The sequence below is a fragment of the Cavia porcellus genome, unplaced genomic scaffold, assembly GCF_034190915.1.
Source record: "Cavia porcellus strain 051 isolate PalLab524CR breed Dunkin Hartley unplaced genomic scaffold, mCavPor4.1 scaffold_26, whole genome shotgun sequence".
Lineage (NCBI taxonomy): Eukaryota > Metazoa > Chordata > Mammalia > Rodentia > Caviidae > Cavia > Cavia porcellus.
In genome coordinates this window covers 6,360,637-6,383,943 of record NW_026947509.1, presented here as the reverse complement: position 1 = coordinate 6,383,943, position 23,307 = coordinate 6,360,637, and the positions used below count along the sequence as shown (strand labels likewise).

General features: G+C 47.7%; 1 protein-coding gene across 4 annotated transcripts in view; it reads left to right on the top strand.

The window, feature by feature from the left end:
• Positions 1–1,606: 1,606 nt before the first annotated feature.
• The window catches only part of Mark1 (microtubule affinity regulating kinase 1), a 117,617-nt gene continuing 95,916 nt past the window's right edge, over positions 1,607–23,307 (top strand). Inside the window, exons 1-2 of one of the 4 annotated variants that reach the window (XM_023566874.2) lie at positions 16,427–16,455; positions 17,326–17,476. In XM_023566874.2, the coding sequence (XP_023422642.2) occupies positions 16,442–16,455; positions 17,326–17,476 (165 nt within the window). In that variant the 5' untranslated portion in view covers positions 16,427–16,441. Of the gene's footprint in view, positions 1,804–3,041; positions 3,117–16,426; positions 16,456–17,325; positions 17,477–20,204; positions 20,222–23,307 lie in introns of those variants that run through there. The other 3 variants (XM_003474226.5, XM_063236687.1, XM_063236688.1) reach the window with 3 other exon arrangements.

Sequence of the window (23,307 nt, the reverse complement as noted above, 5' to 3'; positions counted from 1 at the left end):
GTCACCCTTTTACACAGGTAGAGTTGTCTACCTTTGGAAAAGTTGAAGACGTTGTGTCTGACCTATTTTGTTAGACAGTATTATTGAATTAGCCAGTAATGATTCTCTTTGAATGCAGTTCCGTTGTTACAAAATTGAGAAAATAAGTCCTTCTTCCTATCATTATGTAATTTTCAGTCAATTTCAGCGAGAGCACAAGCTAGCAAATACAGCTAAAAGAGTCCAGTATGACTTTTTCCCCCAGTAGTGGAGATTGAATCCAGGGCTTTGTACTGAGCTGCAGCCTTGGCCCCTGATATTCTTTTGAGACCTTTAGAGCACATGACAAAGCCAACGATGCCGTTGTGCCAGAATCCTGGTTTTCCCTGAGCTCTGGGTCCAGTTAACCATGGCACCTGCAGGCGTGGCGGCCTGTGGTCTTGTGACTGGTGCTGGACGGATGGCACTGTGGAGTATGATTATCACTTGCATCTCACGCCCATCCATTGGTGTTCCGCAAAGTGGGGATAAATCTGTCTTCCAGGGTCCCCAAAGGGTGAAGACAGAGGATGACTGGTGCACCCGTGTTAAGGGGCAGAATGGAAGCTAGTTGAGTGACCCATGCCCATCCCATGCCTGCATCTGTGCAGAGGACCTGATGCTCCCCCTGTGCTGTGAATACAGATGTGATAGCCTGGCCAGGGGCCCCTGAGGCTGCTGGCCATGGTGTATCTCTTAGGCCACACTGGCTCTAGATGACCAGTAAACACAACTTGTGTTCTTGGTCACATCCATAGGACCCAGGTGACCCAAGGTCTCCCCAGAAGGACCTTGGCTGTGGGGCTTCTCAGCGGCCTGACGTCTATTTCCGGATGCCTCCCGTGGTTCTGAGGCCCAATACTACTTCAGAATTTGAGGTGACCGCCAGAGGGTTTTTGTGTCCACCCTCTGCGATGTAAACGGCCAGAGCAGCTAACACACAGGTGGCCTCTCCCAGTGAGCCCGGGGCGCGGATGTCCCCGCGGAGAACCTGGGCTTGGTAGTTTCAGGGGCCCGTGGGGCCCGTGATCTACGGGTCACGGTTAATTCTGCAGAAGCAACTTTTAATGAGTGAGATAAAAGCCGTCTGGCGCAGGAGCCCTTCCTCCCAGCGGACACGCGCAGAGGAGGGGAAATTTCCCACCACCTGCGCGGCCCGCGGCGCGGCCGCCCCGGCAGGCGCCTCCCGGACCCGGACCGCGGCAGCAGCGCGGCCGGGCACCGCAGGGCGGGGGCCGGCGCACAGTCCCGCCGCTCGCCCCCGGGGGACGCTCCCGCCCCAGGAAGTGACGCGGGGCGCGGACGCGGCGGCGGCGGCTCTGCGGGCCGGGACCCCACACCCACCCGCCGGGTGGCGCCCGCGCCTTTGTCCCCGCAGCGAGGCGGCCACGGCGGGCGCGGAGCCCGCGTGGGTCCCCGTGCACCGCCCTCCCGGGCCGCCCCGCGCCCGCGCCCGCCACCGCACAGGGGCGTGGAGGCCGCGCCCCGGCCCAGCCACCGCCGCGCACCCGCCCAGGCCGCGCGCGGACCGGGAGGGAGACTGCGGCCGCCGGCCGGCCGGGGGCGGACCCGGTGGGAGACCGCGGCGGGCGCGCGGATGCGGCGGGGCCGGGCGGCGGCGCGCACCTGAGGCGGGGCGGGCGCAGGGGAGCGGGAGCCGCCTCCTCGTCCCCGCCGCCTCCTCCTGCGCCGGCCCGGCCGCCGCCCGGGACCCCGGCCCGGCCCCGCCGCAAGATGTCGGCGCGGACGCCATTGCCCACGGTGAACGAGCGCGACACCGAGAACGTGAGTACCGGCCGAGCGGCCCGGCCCGCCCCGATCCCGTCCCCCACGCCTGGACCCTCATCCCCATCCCTGGCCCGCCCTGTCGCTGTCTCTGTGCCCAGCGCCCTGTCCCTGGTCAGCGTCCCCGGTCCCTTGTCGCCTGCCCCTTGTTCCCCGTGCCTGTCCTCCTGTCCTCGCCCCCTTCCCCCATCCTCATCCCGTTCCCCAGGCCCCTGTCCCTGGTGCCCAAAGCTTGCACGACCTCCCAGGGTGCTCTGCTGTGTTCCTCCTGGTCTCAGGGCTGAGGCTCTGTCCCCTAGCTCTGTGGCCCTGGCCCTGGCCCTGTGACTGTCCCCCTGCTGGCAGGAGATACAGTGTGGGCATCGCGTGTCCGCCTCAGTGGTGACCGCCAGCGGCACCTCCCTGCTTCTCTGCCTTGAGTGCACGAACCCTAGTGGCTCATGACTTTGCTTTTTGCAACCTCGAGCTCACACTGTGGGTCATGGACACCCGGGGTAGCCAGAGGGGTGGAGGTGGAGGCGTGTTAGGTCCCTGTGAGTTGCGCGCTGTGACATTTGTCGTGTCAAGAGGGCTCTCGTGGTCTGGGTTAGAGCAGAAGCAGCCCGTGAAGCTGGGGACTCTATTCTCCTGGCCCAGTCAATGTGATGATTCAGGGCCAGTGGGACCTTGCAGGTCTCCCCGCCTTGGGAGTGTCAGGGTGTCAGGGTGCCCCGCTGTGCAGGAGGGGCTCCTGGGTCTGATCAAATTGCCCTGCCGAGTTTTTATCAAGATGTGGATGTCCTGGCTGTTGAAACTCTTGCAGACTGAAAGAACTAGTCCAGTCAGTCGTCTTCCACCTCTGAAAAGTACAATTGTGTGTGCCCAAGTTCCTTTGTGAGGAAAGGTTTTTTTCTGAGTGTTTTTTGTTTTCAATAAAATCCCTGTAAACAGAGCCCTGCCCGATGTTCTGAGGAGGTTAATGAGCCGGAGGGTTACTCAACTTGGGTCAGCTGTCCAGGCCTCTTGGCTTGTCCAGTTCACTCCCCGGCCTCAGCACTCTAACCCACCAGTGACTTCATGGGCTTGGAAGGTAGCATAATGAAGTGCTTTAGCCTTCTTAGACAAAAGGTAGGAGCGAGAAGGGATGCAGGCGCTCTGCTGAGGTCTTGGAGGGACTCGCGCGGGTTCCCTGAGCTCAGAGAGCAGGAGAGCTCAGAAACTTCACGGACTGGTATGAAGGCAGGAGAAATCTGGCCAGAGACCATTGTGAGAGGATGTTTGAGAGCCCTGCTTTTGTCTCTCCTGTGGCATGCGTTTACAATGGTAAAGATAAGGTAGGACCGCCTGCTTCATACGTTGTAACTGAATTTGCATCGTAATTGTTGTTTAAAAAAAATCTGTCCCCTGGCCCTGTCCCCTGTTCCTGGTCCCTGGTCGGTGGATAATTTGGATTAAGAATTGAAGAAGGTCTGATGGAAAGATGAAGAATTGGGTTAAAGTTGATTTTGAACCCAAGTTACTGCAGGGTTTTTCTAGAAGAAATTCTTTAAAAATTCCCATTGGAATGGAGCGTGAGTGTAAAACAGCTGATGACCTCTGTTTTTATTAGCAAAATACTGTGTGTGTGAAGCTAGCAGTGGAAAAATACGTTGTTTTTATTTGCCTTGGATGTTGAATCCCACAGCCTGTCGGCATACGGTACCTTACAGATATGAGGTGGCACTACAGCATTAGCCTTTACGGGTCAGCACAAAAGCAGCGTCACACAAATCACCAACAAAAAAGATCTGAAAGCTGAGCACAACTCGGGGATAAATTGTGCTGTGAGCACCCTGGCAATGGGCTGGAGGTGCTCATGTGCCAGGTTATTTCAAAGTCACTTCTATTTCCTTGTTCCTTACTGTGTGGCACAGAACCACATCTCCACTTAGTTTACTCCACCCGCACCCTAATTATCGCCTAATTGCCATGGAAAATACCTATTATGCTGTCGTGGTTAAAAAGCACACACTCAGCTCTGTTTTTGAGCTGGGAGGGATGCAGAAGTATCTAAGCCATGGGTCTTCCCTCAGGAGCTTGCAGAAGATGTCCTGTAATCCCCCCAGCTGGGATGCGGAAGACAGGGGTCAGGGGACCCAGCTGGTTTATAAATGTTCTAGGCGTGTCAGAGGGGCAGCGTTCGCTCCCTCCTCATCTCTGACTAGTAGAAGTGGCTTTCTCCATTCTCCCTCACCTGTCACCAGTGAAATAGACTGACAGCCCTGCCTGATGTGCATGTCAGCGTGGTGGTCAAAACTGCATTTGTTTTTAAACCAAGTGACATAGTTTTTTTAGGATGCTTCTGAAAGTTTTGTGTTTGTGTGACTGTTAAAGGTTTCTGTGTCTTTTGTTTTGCAAGACGGTACCTTGAAACATTTTATTACCCTTAGAAATCAAAATTAATGCAATAATTAAAAACCCATCTTGGTATCTTACTGTCATCTGCAGTTACCATAAAAATTTCTCCTATGTGTAACACCTTTAAATTTGATGTCCTTGAGATGTGTGATACCTACCCCACCCTGGGGCACTAATATATATTCAGGTCACTAACATATATTTGGGAAAATTGAAAATCCCCAAAGGGGAGTGTGGTGTTAGGGTGTCTTACATACTACTGTCTCGATTTGAGTGAGCTTTCCTTCAAGAGCATTCTGTGTGTCCTTTTCTTAGATGAAGAATTTGTGTGTGCCTCGTTGATGGGCCTCAACTGGCTAAACACTACTGAACAACCAGTAATTAACTTTTAAGGAAATAAATGCCTCATAGTGAAATAGAACACACATGTTGCAGATTATGGACTTCGGACGAGATGTGTTTACTTTAGGTTGTAAAGAATAAATCTAGAGGGCCGGGATTTAGCTCAGTGGCATAAGCGCCTGCCTGGCAAGCACGAGGTTGTGAGTTAAGAGTTTGATCCCTGGTACCAAAAAAAGGATAAATCCTGAAGAAATAATGCTTGAAAGACTTTTCTGATGAATAAGTCTTGGATTATTTTAGCATGAATATAGATAATATGTTACTGTTACGCTAATGCATTGCTATTTCTGTAGGTACTTTTCAAGGAAACAAAATCAGCATTTTAATGTTTTGTAAAAACTCCGATTATGCTGATGTTTATAGGTCAGAATTGCCCTTCTAGCCTTTTCTTCCTCTTTCCCCTCCTCCCCTTCCTCCTCCTCTTCTTTCTCTTCTTCCTCCTCCTCCTCCTTTTTTAGTTAGCCAAGGTCTCATCGTGTAGTTCAGGCTGGGCTCAAACTTTCAGTGCTTCTCCTGCCTCAGCCTCCTGAATGCTGAGATTACAAGTGTGTGCCACCACGCCCTGCTGCCCTCCTGGCTTCTTTTGATGAAATTTTGCTCAGTATGAAGAAAAGAGATTTGACTACTTCTTGGGATGTTTTTAAATTGAATTTGATTAGATTCCAAAATGTTTAATTAAGAAAAATGTTTTGGTGAGTTTTTTGATGCATCTGAAATCTCAGTGCTGGTCATGACAGTCGGGCGGCCTGTGAGGCTGTCAGTGCCTGGCCAGCGGGAGTCGCTGTTACAGTGTGAAGGGGAGGAGGACGATGTCTGTTCAGCACTGCCTCTGGCAGCTGGCAGCCTCCTCGTCACAGTGCCGTCGCCGCGCACCCTGCTTCTGGCTCAGTGACCTGTAACTTCCTTGCGTGTGCTTGTTGTCTTCACTGGGATGCACACGCCAGGGTGGACGTCACCTATTACAACGCAGGGGGCTGCAGTTGGGGGAAGTCGAGTGACCGGTTGTGATGGTTGTAGAGAGCCCCCGACATCTCCCACTCTTGCCGTTCTGTGCAATTGCTTCCCAGAATGCTTTGTCTCTGGCTTAGCCATTTCAAAAGCACCTCCGTAATGTTCAGTGTGCTCTTCAGAGGGAGGAAAGATGGTGCTTTCCTGACCCGCACTTCTGAACCTTTGCCACTTCCTCTGCCTGCAGTACCCTGTCCTTTCCCTTTAACCCCCAAATTATAAGTCCTTCATCATGTGGCTTGTTGTTTGGACAGACACCTGGGGTGGCCGCCGCCAGCATCATCCTACATGGCTGAGTGCTGTGCACACCCAACAGTGGGCTCCGGAGGCCCAGGCAGGGCTGTGCAGGACCTGCTGGAGAGGACCCGTCTTTAATGTCTGTGCTGGGCAGTGCCCTGCATGCTGTCATGAACCCTTCCTTTTTAACAGCCTAAGGAATTGTCATTGTTGTTGTTATTTATTTTTCCATCTCGGGTTTCCTTTAGGGTCATTTTCTTTTTCTGGTGAATATCTTTGGAAATTTGTTTGGAAAAGGGTCGTCAGTCATAAATTTGCTTTTTAAAAATCTCAAAGCATGTTTCGGTTTAGTTTTGAAAGACAGCTTTGCTTACTGTGTGACTGTAGGTTTATAGCTTCATTTCTTTCACTGCTCAGAAAATGGCGTTCCATTGTGGGCTCCACTGTTGCTATTTGGATGTCATCTGATACCGGCGGGCCACCTTTGTGTCTCTCAGGCCTTTTGGTTTTTATTGTTGTTTCATTGTACTGCATTTAGATGTGGACTTTTTTATCCTACTCTGTGCTTTTCTTTCTTTCTTTCTTTCTTTCTTTCTTTCTTTCTTTCTTTCTTTCTTTCGACAGGTCCTGCTGTGAGGTTCAGGCTGGCCTTGAACTCACTATGTTGCCCAGGCTGACCTTGAACTTGTGGCAGTCCTCCTGTCTCAGCCTCCTGAGTGCTGAGATTACAGGTGTGCACCACCACGCCTGCCTTGCTTGTTTTCTGTATTCATGTTTTTCATAATTTCTGTGTATCATCATCTGTTATCTTTTTGATTGTTACCTTGCTTCTGGCATTTCCCCTTTTATACTCTAATTAGACCACACTAGATTTAACTCCTCCATATGCCTCCGCTTTTCTCTAACTTTCCCACCAGTTCACTTTGCTGATAAAGGACACGCTCTCAGTTTGTCTTGATCTGCTGTCTGTGGATGTGTGTCTTTCATCAGTCCTGGAAATGCCTCAAGCAGCATTCTCTGTGAATAGTCTGAGCCTCCGTTTTCTCTGTGTTTCTTGCACTGTGACGGCACATACTAAAATTTCACAGTGTATCTCCATTTGTCTTAACTTCTCAGTCTTGTCTTTCTCGTATTTTATTGTCTTTCTGCATTGCAGTCTGTAGTCGATGTGTGCGCCTGTGTAATATGTTTAGAGTTTTCCACAGTTGTATTTAAATCTCCCTTAACCATCTGTTGAATTTTAAAAATTATGATAAAAAACATAACAGGATGAGCCCTTGACAAATCTTTAGGTATACAGTAGAATGTTGTTACCTGAAGGTATCGATTTCTAGAATGTTTTTCATGTCACATGACTTTATGCTTGGTAAAATAACCGTCCGCCTCGCTGGCCCTTTACCCCGGCAGCCAGCATTCTTACTGTCTGCTTTGATAGTCTAACTGCATTTGATATCACGTGTAAGTGGAATCATGGTATTCGTCTCCTGTGGCTGGCCTGTTTCCACAGAAGAGTGTGTTCGGGGTTATCCAGGTTTAGTATATGAGGAGATTTCTTTCATAGGACTCACATCCTTTTGTGTGTGTGTGTGTACCATTTCTTTATCCAGTTAGCTTTTGATGGACTGTTGGGCTGTTTCTTGACAACTGACAAAAGATGGTGAAAACGTGGTAAAATCATTACAGAGTAGGACCCGTAGCTACGAACACCTTTCAGAATGTTCCTTCTCCTTCACGTGCACTTATCCTGCTGTTTATGCCACTTTCCGAAGCAGTTCTGGACGTCGTCTGCTGTGAGGGTCTTGCATAGTGTGAACAGAAGTATGGTGAAGATTGCTGCCAGAGCCATCGACAGAGAGACAGGGCCGTAGAGAACTACAGAGTGTCCCCCTGCTTTGTTGGCCAGGTCTGGTGTCCTGTGGGGCTTCCCTGAAGTCTGAGTGACCATGGTGGGTAATGCTTTGAACTGATCCAGGACACGGAGGCAACTATGACAGTGCAATTGGTGACACTGAGAGAAGAGGACTTCAGAACAAGGGAAAGAAGGGGAACGAGCAAAGAGAGGATTAAGATCTTATGCATGGGTAAAAATTCCTTATGATGAATGTGGTCATTATATATGTCAGAATGTACAATAAGATCAATTGGAAAAACAGAAAAGTGCCAAGAACAATGGGAGCAACGTGCTCAAACAGCAGGAGCTTCTGGAGGGGAATTAATGGCAGTGTCTTTTATTGTAATAACTTGTTTTAAACACACTATTTTTATTATATTGTCGTAATAAAATATATTATAATGTGAGTTCATGCTAGCATGTAGGCAGACTTCTTTTATCCTACTCTCTCTCTCTTTCTTTCTTTCTTTCTTTGAGCTAAGGTTCCACAGTGAGGTCCAGGCTTGACCTTGAGCTTGTGGCAATCCTCCTGTCTCAAACTTGAGGTCCATTATATTCATTATATTGTATTATATCTTTTATTTGTTAATCACGCTGCGACAAACATGACAGTGTAAATATCTCTTTAAGATTCTGATTTTAATTCCTTTGGGAAAGTGCCCAGAAGTGGACTTACCGGGTCACGTGTTAACTCTGGTTTTAATTTGTTGAGGAAGCTCCGTGTTGTTGTTTGCTATCAAATGCCAGTTTTTTGCATTCTCAAAAACAGTGCATAAGGGCTCCAGTCTTTCGTGCGTAAGGGTTGTGGTATTCTTGCCAATGTTATTTTGTTTGTGTTTTTTGGTAAGAGCCATCCTGATGGATGTGAAGTGATATCTCATTGTAGCTTTGCAGCTGCTAATTAGTGATGTTGACCTTCTTTTCATGTATCTGTTATCTTGGGAGAAATGTCTATTCAAGTTATCTGCACATTTTTAAATCAGTGTATTTATTCATTTGCTGTTGAAATGTAGGAGTTCCTTATGTATTTTGGATACTAACTTATCATATATATGAGTTGCAAATATTCTCTCCCATTCTGTGGGCTTTTCATCCTAGTGCTGTTTTTGCTATGCGAAGTTTCGTGTAGGCATCTATTTTCACTTTTGTTGCCTGAGCTTTTGGTCTCATGTCCAAGAAATAATCACCAAGGACAATGTCATAAAGCTTTATTCCTGTGTTTTCTTCTAGTTCTATAGGTCAACTTACTTTTGAATATTTAATCCATTTTGCTTTGATTTTTTATATGACAAAAGTGAGGGTTAAATATAATTCTTTTGCATGCATGTATCCAGTTTTCTCGGCACCCTCTGAGAGAACTGAACTTTCTCTGTTGTGTTTTCTTGATGTTCCTGATGGAATTCGACTATATCCAGGGGTCGGATTTCTGGGCTCCCTACTCTGTTCTTTGGTCTATATGTCTGTCTTTATGTCAATACTGTACTGTTTTGATTACCATTTGAAATATGTTTTGGAGTCAGGAAGTATGAGACCTCTAGCTTCTTTTTTCTCAGGAATTTTTAGGCTATTCAGGACCCATTGTGGTTGTATATGAATTTTGAAATTTTTTTCTACTTTTATAAAAAATACCATTGGATTGTAATAGGAATTGTACTGAACCTGCAGATGATTTTGAGTAGTATGGACCCATTATTAATTCTCCTAGCATATGAACCTGGGCTATCTTTCTATGTATTTGTTTTATGTTTAATTTCTTTCAACAGTGTTTTATAGATTTCCATGTGCAAATTTTTTCCTGGCCTGGTTAAGTTTATTCCTAAGTATTTATTCTGTTTGATGTTTTTGTAAGTGGGATTCTTTTCTTAGTCTTCTTTTAAAGTAGTTCCTTGTCAGTGTGTAGACATGTGACTGATTTTTTTCTATGTAGATTTTTTGTATTCGGAGGCTTTCCTGAATTTATTAATTCCAGGTGTGTGCGTGTGCGCGCGCGTGTGTGTGTGTGTGTGTGTGTGTGTGTGTGTGTGTGAGTTTTAGGGTTTTACATGTAAATAATCTCATCTATAAACAGATAATTTCATTTGTTACTTCCTGATTTGTTACTTCCTGTTCATTGTGATTTCTTGCTTACTGCTGTAGCTAGGACGTCTAGTACTGTGTGGAATAGAAGAGGTGAGAACAGTTATTGGCTTTTTGTTCCTAATGGTAGAGGAAAGTGTTTTTCCCACCATCAAGCATGTTATTTGCTGTGGGCTCTTCTTGTGATTGGTACTATGTTGGTCTACAACTCTTCACTGCTGATTGCTATCATGAAAGGGTATCAGGTTCTGGCCACTGCTTCTGCTCTATCCCTTGAGATGATCATTGGATTTAGTCTTCTGTCAGTGGGTATATTACACTGGTGTTCACATGTTAGACCATCTATGTGTCCCAAGCATCAATCCCAGTTAGTTATGGTGTGTGATCTTTTTAATATGCTATTGATTTTGGTTTGCTAGATTTTTGTTTGTTTCTTTTCAGGACATTTTGCATCTAAATTGATTAATAATATTGGCATGTAATTTTCTTTCTTTGTAGCATTTTTTTAAGGCTTTGGTATCAAAGTAATACCAGCATTATCAAATGAGTTAGAAAGTGTTCTCTTGAATTTTTGTTAAGAGTTTGAAAAAGATTGATATTAATTCTTCCTTTAATGTTTGGTAGAATTCATCAGGGAAGCCATCTGGTCTTAGGTTTTTCTTTGTTAGATCTCTAAATACTGATTAAATCTCTTTACGAGTTACAGATCTGCTTGGATGTTCTACTTCTTTATAATTCAGTCTTGGTAGGTTTTTGTTAAAATTCTCTAGGAAAACACAACAACTGAATTTACAGTGATATACAGGAGGAGATTTAGTATGTGGCTCGGTTGGTGCTATTTGGGAGGCGGAGAAGTTTGGTTTATGATTAAGAGGGAACACTGTATAAGCCAGGAAGGCCAGCAGCAGAGTTCAGTCTAAGTCCAGAGAAGCAGCAGCTCCCGTGCCCGACAGCCAAGGATGGATGCCCCAGCCCAGGTAGAGGGAACCCACCCTTCCTGTACCTCCTTACCCTGTATGGGCACTCAGTGGGTTGAATGGTGCCCGCTTGCACTCACGAGGTGTTTTCTTTGCTCCGCCTGCTGCTGAAATGTTGTTCTCTTCCAGGACTATCATCACAGACACACCTAGAAGTCAGATCTTGCCCTCTGTCTGAACTAACCATCCCAGTAGGTTATATATGTCTCTATTCATCCTTTTCTTCTACATTAACTCAGTTTGCTGGCGTACAGTTATTTATGGTAGTGTCTCCAGACCCCTTTTATTTCTGTGCAGTCAGTTTTACTATCTCTTTCTTCTTTCTGATTTTATTTACTTGAATCTTGTCTTTTTCTTAGTTAATCTTGGTAAAGGTTTAGATTTTGTTGATCTTTAAAGAAAACTGTTAAAAGTTTGTTTGTTTTCTATTTTGTTCTGTTTACTTGTGCTCTATTATTTTGTTATTTTTTCTTTTACTTTGGGTGTTTTTTCTAATTATTGAAGTGTAGCTAGGTTATCATAGCACTGTTCCTTTTTAATGCAGGTTTTTAAATGACACTGTCACAAAGTTTCCCTTGTTCATACACATTGGTATATTTTTAAAATTTGTTTTAAGATATTTTCTAATCTCCCCTTTGATTTATTTGACCCACTGGTTGTTCAGAAGTGTGTTAATTTCAGCAGGTTTGTGGATTTTCCATTTTCTTTCTGCCATTTATTGCTAGTTTCATTCTGTTGTAATCAGAAAAGATGATTGGAACGCTTTCAGTCTAGATTTCAGTCTGGATACTTAAGTGGGCGAGGAGACTCTGCTGTCCACCCCGAGGCCCTGTGTGTCCACGAAGGCGGGATGTTCCGTTGCTCTCTTGGTCCATTCGGTTTGTAGTGCTGCCCGAGTCCACGTTTCTGTATTGATCTCCTCCTGGCTGTTCTGCCCTCTGTGGAATCTGTGATTGTGTTCTCTGTATCTGCCTTCGGTCCCATCAGTGTTTGACTCATTTATTTAGATCCTGCTGTTGGGTGTAAATATATTTACAATTATCCTTTCCGTGGGAATGACCCTCTGTCACTATGTGACATGCATCCTTCTTTCTTTCTTTTTTTTTTTTTTTTTTTTTTTTTTGTCTTTTTCATTTTTATCGTTACCAGGGATTGAACTCACGACTGCCTGCTTGCAAGGCAGGTGCTTATGCCGCTGAGCTAAATCCCCAGCCCCTTGCATCCTTCTTTCTCTTTGACAGTTTCTGACTTAATATCTGTTATCTACTATAAACCTGGCCCTCACTGCTATCTTTCCGTTACTGCTTGTGTGGCATAGCCTTTTCTATCCTTGTACTGTTGCTGCCCCTGTGTCCTGAAATCTATATTCCTGTGTAGACAGCTTGGAGTTGAATCTCGAGGCCACTTTTCCACTTTGTGGCTTCTGGTTGAGCCTTGCGCCCTTGCGTTTGCCGTAACTAATGGTGGAGAAGCACCTGCATTGCTGTGTGGCTCTCTGTCTGTCTGTAGCTTTTGTCTATCCCATCCTGTCTTGCACGCTGTGTGTTTCTTCGACTTTCAGTGACATGCAGAGTTCGCTGAGCTCTGTCTGCATGGAAAAACAAGTCTTTCTGGCAGTCCCCCAAAACCAGAGCACTGGACACACCTCCCCTTTCTCTTCCTTTATGTGTTGAATTTTTATTTCATCAATTTTTCTTTTAATTCTAAACGTTTCAAGGTTTTCTGCAAACCACTCTGGCCTTTGAAAATAATCTCTTGGTACTTTTTAAATGATTTTCTCCTATTTCCTTAAACATTTAACACACAGCTATTTACAGGGGTCCTTTGATTGTGTCAAGTCCCTGGAGATGTGAATGTTTGGTGCTCGCTGAGTGTTTTCCATCTGGTGTCTCCTCGTGCTCTGGTCTTCGATGGTGAACTCTGCTCGGCGTGATCTTGCGTGTATGCAACTTAAGAGTCCAGTAGTTGAGGCTGTGTCCTGCAGAGAGGGTTCACATCTGCTCCTGCTGGGAACCTGCAGCCCTGGGGCCCCCGGGAACCTGCCAGTCCTCCTGCCCAGTCACGGACTTTGCGGTCAGCTTTTGTACTTTGATGTGGGTTCTGGCTTAGAATTTGACCCCAGGGAAACTTGGCTTTTGTGGTCTTTTTCAGCTGGCATTTGGTGTTTTGCTTTTTATGTTCATTTTGTCCTTGGGTATTTTGCTTATTTTCTTCCAGTTTCACAATGCAATTAAAAATGTGTTTTTCCCCCTAGAAAACTCCTCACAAGATCCTGTCTATTGAAGGAAAACTATACCGTACATACTGTAATATGCTTTTTGAAAATATGTGTTCAGAAATTTCTGTACTTAATGTGATCTTATTACTGTAAATGGTATCATTGCTGAACCTCTTAGGTCTGTGCGCTTGAAAATGTGCAGAATTTAAGTCTGTAAGTTTTCCATTTCAAAAGCTATATATTTTGGAAACCATTTTTTATAATTATTAAAACAATTAGGTTTTAAAAATTGCTAGTTGTCTTCAGGGATTTTATAAAATTGCTCATATAATTGGCAGGTGGATTAAAATATGAGGGTTGTAATTCAGTGAGGACAGTATTGAATGAGACGGCCCACTGCTTCCATGCGTGTGAGGGACTTTCTTTAGCCACGGCAGTCGTTGAAATCAAGTATCTACATAAGCTGAACTTATAATCATTCAGTTCATGCTAACTTCTTACTTATATGGTATAATATTAAAAGTGTTTTACTAATCCCTGAAAAGTTTGTACTATTATGATCCAATATATTTTCAAAATTTCCCATCATTTTATTCAGTTGTTAGCATGGGTGCTCGTCTGACCCACGTGTGAGTCACAGTCATTGTCCTGTGGGCTCCGTCCGCAGTGCTCGGTGGGGTCCGGAGACTGCTCTGCACCGCAGTCGCCCTGCTCTCTAGCTGATGGCGGTCTCCCTTTTCCTTCCGAACTAAAGTAACCACTCATGGAGGACACAGGCTGCTTGCAGCGCCACTTCTGTAGACCCTGCCCTACCTACATCATATGTGCCATGTTTTTAGTTTTCATGATGTTATAAATCAAGGTCTGTTTTATTCATTGATCCTTAGCCGAGCAAGTCTGTAAGGGAAGAATGTTTTGGATTCCCCTGCCCCGGTGCTGGCCGTTCCAAGCTCTCGGGTGCTCCAGAGGCAAATCCAGGAATCTCTCCTTCCCCAAACCGTAGGATACCGGAGTCCCCTGACTAGGCTTTGAAAACCCCTGATTTATGTGATGATGATGACAGCATTTTTTTTTCTTTTTTGTTTGTCTTTTTCCTTTTTATCGGTACCGGGGATCGAAATCATAGCTGTCTGCTTGCAAGGCAGGCGCTTATGCCACTGAGCTAAATCCCCAGTCCCCTACAAGTCCTGCCGATGAAAAGGAATCTTAAGGCTTGCAGTTGATGGTTACCCAGAGTGGGGTGAGAGAGGAGGAGCCAGTCCCTCAGCAGGTACTGCCAGCGTGGGAAGCGCCAGGGCTGGTGGGGTTGGAGCTGAGGGGTGCACATGTGAGGAATGGGTGGCGCCTCACCTCCACCTGCCACATCTGTGGGAAGCGCATGGCACTGAAAGCCGGCCAGCATCTCTGCCTTTCACTGCAGGCCAGTCTTCCTCCTGGGAAGGTGTCATTGAGTATGGTTTGGTGCAGAGAATAAACAGAAGCTGAGCAGCAGTCTGAGGTCAAGGTGGGAGGCAGGCTCAGCTTTCAGGGCTGGAGAAGAGGGCGCGCCTCTGCTTCCTTCTCATTCACTGCATCACAATGGAACAGGGCCGCACAGGCAGGTGAAACCTGCTCCCTGCTCCGGGTGACTGAGCCTGGAGACAGTAGCACAGGAAGGTGGAAAGGGATCCATCCAGCCACCTCGACACGCCACACGCCGCGGCCTTGGAAGAGCTTACTGTGCCTGGGTGAAGGGGAAGTGCTGGGCGGATTCAGGGACTCCTGGCCAGACTTGAGTTAGGCACCTCAGAGCCTTGTTCTCAGCGAGTGTGGACCTCAGCCTGCCTTCTGTGGCCTTCCGTCCTGCTGGCCTGGTCTAGCGGAGATGTTTGCTGAGTCTCCACTGAGATATCGCTCCTGCAACCTGATCGCTCTGGATATCCGATTCAGCTCTTCATTTCTCACTTCCAGGGCCTCCTGTGAGTACTTTTCCGTGGACTCGGCCCCTTGCCCAGCTTCTCTGCTGGAAGTTCCCTGGGCTTTGCCTTTGCCGTGTGCAGAGTGGAGCCTGCCTTCTACCCCTCCGACTGTGCAAACAAGGTCTTCCTTTTTGCTTTGCCAAACATCACGACAGTCAGTCTCCTTTGATACCGTTTAGGATTCACGTTTCGTAGTGCAGTCACGCATACCGGTTACTTGGGTACTGTGTGCTAGGAGTAGGGTTGGAGGGGCTGGGGATTTAGCTCAGCGACATAAGTACCTGCCTTGCAAGCAGGCAGTCGTGAGTTCGATCCCTGGTACCGATAAAAATGAAAAAAAGACAAAAAAAAAAATTAAAAAGGAGTAGGGTTGGAGAAGCCTGCAGTCACCACAAAACACTCACTCAACTAGGAAGGGCCTGGGAGAAGGGTTCAGCAATGCTGGAACTAGTCACTGGTTGTCTTGAAGGGCATCAGCCTTTGTGGTTTTAATTAGAGGCAAATACGGTGGGTGCGGAATTATTCAGCAGCTGTTTTATTCCTGGTTTAGTTATCTGTTACCTGTTAACTTAGGTGGCTTTACGAGGGGTATTACTGCTTTTTGAAGATAGTCTCTCACTTGTGTGGAATGAAAAGAGCAGGAGCCTAGGACAGAGGTCAGGAAATCGAGGGTGCTCATGAGTTACTGGCTCCCCTGGGTGAGTCACCTAACCTTGCCACTTTATGGCTCTCAGTCAGTCTCATGTTGGTACTGAGGAACTGTCTTGCATACTTTTCTAGACAAAAGTTATTAAACTGAGCGACACTGTTAAATCCTGGCCTCGATCCCTCTGGCAAAGTCATTTCTGTTTACTGCTTCCGTGCTATAAATGAGGAGGAAATCAAGGATGTGCGGGTGGCTTTCATACCTGAGAGTGGCTCCGTGCCTGTGTGTTCAGGGACCTGAACCCAGGGCCCTGAGCATGTGAGGCCAGTGCTCTAGGGAGGACCTCTGCCCCCACCCTGGCCCTCTAGGGATTCGTAGCTGCCAGTGTGTGGTCTCCGCCAGCCAAGGCTGATGTCCCCTTCCCTTTCCCACTAAGCAGCTGGGTCACTTACACCTTTCGCTTCTGCCTTCCCCTCCGGAAGGGCAGAAGAACCAAGGTGAGGAAGCAGTGATGTCAGGGAGGGGAGGCCTGTCTTCCTGCAGAGCCCAGCATCTACACATTGCTGGTTCTGTTTCGTGTGCGCTTTCTAACTGCACTGCAATTTTCTTAAACCCAATTGTGGTGTTTCATTCTCCTCAAGCCCAAGAGCGCTCACAGATTGCCCTGCGGGCAGGCGACGGTAGGCAAGGAGCGTTTGTGCCTGGAGTTGGCAGAACTGCCTGCTGGCGAGGTTGTAAGCAGCTGGAAAGTGCAGTCCTGTGCATCTGACTTCAGTGCAGTGCACAGTGACACGTCGGGGTGTTTGGTGGATATACAGACAGTGAGAATTCACCCGATCTCTGGGGTGAATGAGGTGCTCGTGGTAAGTAGGTATCAGATTTGCTTTCAAGATTCTGGGCACTGTTAATGAACTTCCATGTGCACAGATTAAAGCCATCAGCTAAAATTTCAGTGCACTTAAGAAATGTATTTAGAAAGTGCATTGACATTTATGCTGATCTACTTCTTAGCTGGTATCAGGAGGGGGTAACTGGGACTGGTTAGATTTACCTACTGTAGCTGAAGATCTTAGAGGAAGGCTTTGATTAGGCAATGTTAAATTGCACGTAATGACTTAAAGAGCAAACATCTATTGTGATCTGTGGTGTGCCTCCGCTGCAGTGCCTTTGTACTTGCGGGAATAAAGAACTAGGAAGTCTCCAAGAGAGTTCAGGGCTGTGTTTGTAGAATTCAGGCAGATGTTTTCCTTCGCTCTGCGAGGACTCTTGTATTCAATGTAATGTTGACCGGCCCTGGAGCAAAGACTCTTGGGAGTGCAGGGAATATTTTAGGCTGGTGCCTCTGAAATAAAAGTACAGGCTCAGGGGCTCCGTCTCCCCACTGAGTCTTGCAGTACAGTAAGCGACTCTCCCGTACCACAGCTCAGACACCGGGCAGTGCAGCTTCACGCTCAGAAGCAGGGCCCTAGTTCAGATCCCAGTGCTGCTGTTTGTCAGCTATGACCTTGGGAAGCTGCTTCTGGATTCCTGCCTTTGCAGGGAGCAGCAGAAGTGTCCCCAGCTGGGGCTGCAGCAGTGTTAATAGTGGGGTGCAGGCGCGATGCCTGTGAGCAGAATGGGAACTGCAACTGTTTTTACACTTACATAAACAGCGAGAGATGTAACTGTGTCAGAGTTTTAGGTGCACTTCAAGATTGCACATGGTTTTCACTTATTAAAATCTCTGTTTTCAGCCATGACTCAACATTCCTTTGTTTACCAAGCCAGCGTTTGAAACGGCTAACGTCCCGGTTTCCTGAGATGCCTGTACTCCGTGTAGAAAGCCGGGTTGGAGGCTGCGTTCCGGGCAGCTGGCTTTGGGCCCAGGAGTCAGAGCAGGCACAGGTGAGGGGAGTCGTGTGAGTGGGATGTGCTGCGCTGGAAGGGGTGTAGCCGTGGGCTTGTGCGGTGGTTAAGAGCCCAGACTGCAGAGCAGACACCCCTGGGATTCCCCCCCCCCCACGTCGTCCCTGTGTATGGCATGCGTCTTTGGGCTGTTTCTCCTCTGTACTGGGAGGGCAGTGCGTGTCTGGCTGGATGCATGTCAAGCTGAGCTTACTGCGGTACCATCAGTACTGGGGTGGATGCCGAAGAACCAAGGAATCCAAACCCAAACCAAGGCGGTGAGAAAATGCAGTTGCAGATCAGAATACCTTCTTCCTGTCTCACAGTCATGAAAACCCACGGCTGAATTCGTGAGCTTCCAGCTTCCTTTTTCCCTATTTTGTGTTTTCTTTATATTAATACCCTCATTCTTTGTTTTTTTTTTTTTTGTTTTTTTTTTTTTTTGTACTGGGGATCGAACTCATGACCTCATGTTTACCGGGCAGGTGCTGGGCCTCTGATCTGTATCCCTGGCCCTAACTGATAATACCTTCATGCTCAAGACTGAGCACAAATGCACTTGGATTGGTGAGTGCTTCAAACATGGGCACAGAAGCTCTCTGGAGACTGTACTGATTTCAGTGCATTTAAATATAAAGACAGATCTTAAGTTAGAGATGCGCAGATTGAAGATAATTTGATAATATGGTGTATGCTGGAGTCTACTGTTTCTCTACGGTTGTCTTTTCTGAATCATAGTGCTTACATTTTGGGCCCTTAGAAATGATAAGTAATGGTTTCCTGAGCAAAGTTTTGGTGGAATTATGAGAAGCTCTTCCAATTCTTTTTTTTTTTTTGTATTGCTTTTCTCTAAGGAAATATATTTCTCTTGAAGTTTCTAAAAATAATGCTTGCTAGGTATGGGGCTTTTTATTCAGAGAAATTAATTTCACCTTCGTCAAGTTTACATAATAGTGGCTGAAATTAGAAATTCAGTTTCATGTGCAGCTGCCTTGTCAAAGTGAGAGCATCCTTTTGCTTGTTGAATCAGGGCTCATCGGGAGCAGGGTGCCGTGAGCTGCAGGGCAGGGCAGGCCCGGGAACCGGCTAGGGTTCTGTGGATGGCTGCCTTTCCAGGTCGATACCCAGAGGCCGGGGTGCACAGGGCCCGGAGTCAGGAAGGAAGGGAGATGGATGAGGGGCAGTAAATCCAGAGAACAAACAGCTGCTCCTGCACATCTCTCAGTTTTCCCATTCTCAGTTAGGTGCCCTGCAGGCTAAGCTGGTGCCATTGGTCACAGAGCTGTCCATGCACCCGGCCCAGGAGTTAGAGCAGCTGGGGCAGGTGGCAGTGGAGCCCACAGATGTGCCAGCGCATCGCTGTGTCAGCAGCAGCCGCGTCTGGCCCTGTGCTGACCTTTGGAGCGCGTGAATGGCTGCCATTTTCACATCCGCCATCCACATCTGGTGCCTACCTCTCATGTGGCCAGTTCTAACTGAGGACCACAGGGAGAAAGAATTCCATGCCCTGGAAACGTCATAGCCAGCTTCTGTCACTTTGCCATCCCTTTTAAGGAGAGGATGTCCCTGCGCTTCTCTTACCCACATTTAATTTCCAATTAAAGATAATAGCAGAATTATTCTTTTGTCTAATGTGTCACAGCTAGCCTAGTCATACCAAAAGCATCCTCTTTGGGTAATGTTCGTTTCTCAGTTGTGTTCTCTTTTTATGTCCTGTGTCAACTTCAGTGTGAACTTAAAAGTTAGTGTTAACCCTTTCATGGCGGATGAGGGAATGGGAAAGGGGGTAACAAGACAGACAAGAACTTGTTGATATGTACCCAGGTGTATTCATACCGAAATAAGAACCTGGTTTTTGCAGCTGGTCACGTGATCCTGGGTGGTATTTATAATTACCTCCTAACAGTAATTCCAAGCTCTCTTTGCCATCAGCAAGCATTTTATCTGATTATAATCCCTTGCCTGGTGCAGTAGCCCAGCCCTTATTCCTGAAAGTCTGGGCCAGCAGGAGGCTGTGTACACTGGGTCCATATAATTTTCCATCGAGTTGTCGCCTGACCGGAGTGCAGGGAGGGGGCCCCAGAGGGCTCCACATTTCACACGCTTGCTCTCTGCAGTCATTACGCATTACATCCACTGTTCCCTGGAGAGCTGGGATCAGCCACCCCGCCAGGATGGTGACCTCCTTCTTTGCCTATTGATTCTCTGTGCTGAAGAAATCTCAGCTTACAGTCTGCAGGACCATTCCTGTGACATCTGGGAGAAGCATTCTTCTCCTCTTAGCCACTAAGACTTCTAGAAGCAGCCAGGGCCAGGGGTGGAGGGACTAGAAAAGAATTCACTAATGTGCCCTTAAGGGTATCAGCTGCTGCCTCTTCCACCTGGCTCTTGGTTCCCAGGCTTACGCATCCTGGTTGTGGGAGGTGTAGCACTGAGTTAGGGTGCACGCTGCATCCTAGCAGAGGTGACCCCAGCTCTGCGAGCTGCTGTATCCCATTCCCTGGGGTCAAAGCTTCAAAAGCCGTGCAGTTCTGACCACTGCACCAGCTGCTCCGGAGTGTAGAGAATGTAGTGAGACAGCTGCGTCCCCCATGCATGAGCCCACAGGTGTGCTTCATTTGCTGTTAAGTGAGTTCTTAGCCCGGAAGCAGTGCTATGTGGAATGGCAGAATTTAGGCTGGGCCTTTGCAGTAAGCATGGTGAGCAGGGAAGGCAAATCTGTAGCTATGGCACCTGTCCATTACGGTAAGGACCGAGCGCCATGCCTTTTGTGATGGGGTGGTGAGTATAGCCAGCCTGTCCTCCGCTGGTGGGCCAGACTCTCCCCCAACCCTCGGGGATGGTGCCATTGGAGGGCTGTGGTGTTGTGTGCAGATGACAGCAGAGCCTCGGGGAATGCTAGGCCATGTCACCAGTCCTGCATGGAACGTGATCCTTGCTAATGTTTATTTATCTCAGAAGGCTGTTCAGTGTCCAGAGTAGGTGGCTGGAGGAAGAGGCTGAGTGACGTGCACCAACTCAGCTAGGGACGCAACCATTTCCACCTGCAGTGCTCAGTCAGGGAGATTTACTCACCTACCTTTTCCTGCTTGTTACTTTTCAAGGCATTTTAACCGTCTAAATCTCTGACCATCCAGCCAAGCCATTAGCACCAGGCTGTGCTTTCTGGAGATCCGTGCTTTGCATCCTGTCTGTTTCTAGCTCAGGGGTCTGCTCACTGGGAGGGGTCACCATACACTCTTCCTTCCATGCTGCTCCGGTAGTGTGCCAACCGTCCATTTCTGGGCGGCTTCACAGGCTGTGCAAAACCAACTGTTAACAGGGCTCGACGTTTTTCTTCTTCATCACTTGGTCACAGAGAATCCCTCCAGACCATCTGTTTGCATCTTGACTGAGTAAGGAATGAGGGAGGGGTGTGAGCTAGGGCATCCCCTGTGACCTACCTCGTGTTCACACTTTGCCTGGCACTCACCATTTCCGTCCGGCAGCCGCATGGTGCTGTGTGTGCCCCGAGTCTTGGCTTGATGCGTCAGACAACACCTGGGTCCGTCATGTGGAGCTCGTGTTGAATTGCAATTTGGTGGCCGTAGCAGTGCAGTCATAGTCCTGAAAGACACAATCCCGAACACTACCATCTTGAATATTGAAATCTTTACTGTCTAAAATGCCAAAAATCACAATCCTGAAGTATTAACATCCTGAAGCTGAGCTCCTGAGAGCTGACATCTTGGAAGACACAGTTTACACTGAGGGGAAGAAAGGAAAGTGAGGGAAGACATTGTGGGAAGAGGTGTGTGTGTTCGAACCCACATTAGGTGGAACAAAGCTTTGCAAGCTGGTGGTTTAAAAACGTATCATCTGTCTGCATGGCATTCCAGGAGCTTTTCATGAATCCAGGCTGCGTGAGGCCGGGAGAAGCAAGCACCCTGGTCGGAAAGTGACTCTGGGCAGTGGGATAGGGGGACGCAGTACTTTCCCATCAAGTCTGAGGGTGACGGTGGGTGGAGGAGGGTGGGCTTCTCAGTCCTCACAGTGACTCAGAGCCTGGCTCAGAAGAGGGGAACACCTAGTGGGGTTATGTTTTCTTTTCATGGTTTTTCTTCCTCTTTTAAATTGTCAGCATTAATGCTATTATTATTTTACCATTCACTATGCTAGATATTTCATCTTCACATCATTTCAAGAATTAGAAATGTATGTTACAGGCTTCTCCAGAGTTCTGAGTTTATACGAATTTGCAAATTTGAGTCCACGAGAGCACATTGGTACTGACTTGGCTGTAAGCCTAGTATGGACACAGAAACGTCCATCCTCCTCCATGAAAGAAGCAGTGCCCTCGGGTCTGTCTGCATCTGTGAAGGGTAACACTTGTTGAGACCTCTGCTTTTCCGTGACCATGCACGCAGTGGTGACCAGGGCTGGTGGGGGTGCTCATCACGGATTTTGGGTGATTGTGGACAGGAGGCTGGAGTCGTTCGGTGCCCAGCCACCGTGCTGGGTGTCCACACGCCTGGCTTTTGGAACTGTTTCTCAGTGAGCACGGTTTGTGTACACCTAACTATTAGACCAGCACAGCTACATTGGTACTTTGTTTTTTATGCTTGCAAAAATGTCTGCTAATATTGCTGTTGTGCTGTGGGAGGCATTCTGTCCTTACAAAAAGTTTTCAAATAAATCCCTTTTAAAACATGCAAATAAGAATTTTTAAAAATCATTTTTTGTAGATATAAATAGCAGATTTTATTTATTTATTTGGTACCAGGGGTCAAACTCATGACTTTGAGCTTGCCAGGCAGGCACTTGTACCACTGAGCTAAACCCCCAGGCCCGTAGCAGAATTTTAATCAGTCAGGAATTTAGCCTGTAGGGATGTCATCAGTCAGTATGTGAAGCTTCTGGACTATGGCATTCAGGACTGTATTTCTCAGGACCATGGCCCACATCCTAAGACCCCTGAGACCCGTTTGGCTGTAGAGAACAAAGGGCTTCTCAGTAGGGCCTGCCAGGACTTGAGGCCTCTCTGAAGGACTCCGGGGGCCCTGGGCTCCATGGCTGAGCTGCAGCGAGACAGCCCAGGCCTGTGGCAGAGCTCTGCTGCCTCAGCCCCTTTCAAAGACAGCAAGCATGCACAGCAGGCTGCAGGGTGTGTGTTACCTCCAAAGCCAGTGGCGCCTTCTCTTCAAGGAGGGCCCAGCTGCGGCTGCCTGTTCTTGTCCTTGGAGGAGCCTTTTTGACATCTGCCAGGCCCTGAGGCTGGGAGCCTCGCTGCGGAGACAGGCCCTGAATTCCTGCGGGCTGTGTGTCCCTATGCCAGTGGCAGGGCCTTAGGAAGGTTGTCGGAGCAGTTGCTACTTCCGGCTCCCCAGGTCCCTAATGTCGCCCCACATGAGGACCAGTGTGATGCCCTGTGGACGGGAAGGTGACTAAATCTGCCCCCAGGGGACATTTGCCAGGGATTGGATCTGCTTTTGTTGTTACAGGTGGGGCTTGGGGAACTCCTGGCATCTGGGGTACAGAGGCCAAAGGTGCTGTTAAACCTTCTCCAGTGCTCACACGATGTCCTGTGAGCAGCCTCACCCGGCTCCGCCCCGGGCCTGTGATGTAGCTGGACTGAGGCAGGACACTGGGAGAAGCAGCACAATACTGTAAATGTTTCACTCCCAGGTTAGAGGGATAAAATGCACCATCAGGCCAGAGCGGCATGCCGAGTCCGGGAGGACCAGGGTGTTGATTTGATCTTGCAAGAAGATGCCATCTAAAATAGCGCTGTCCTGGGAATTACCAGTGGGTTGAGTTTTGAGAGATACTGTCATTATCGAAGATACATCTGT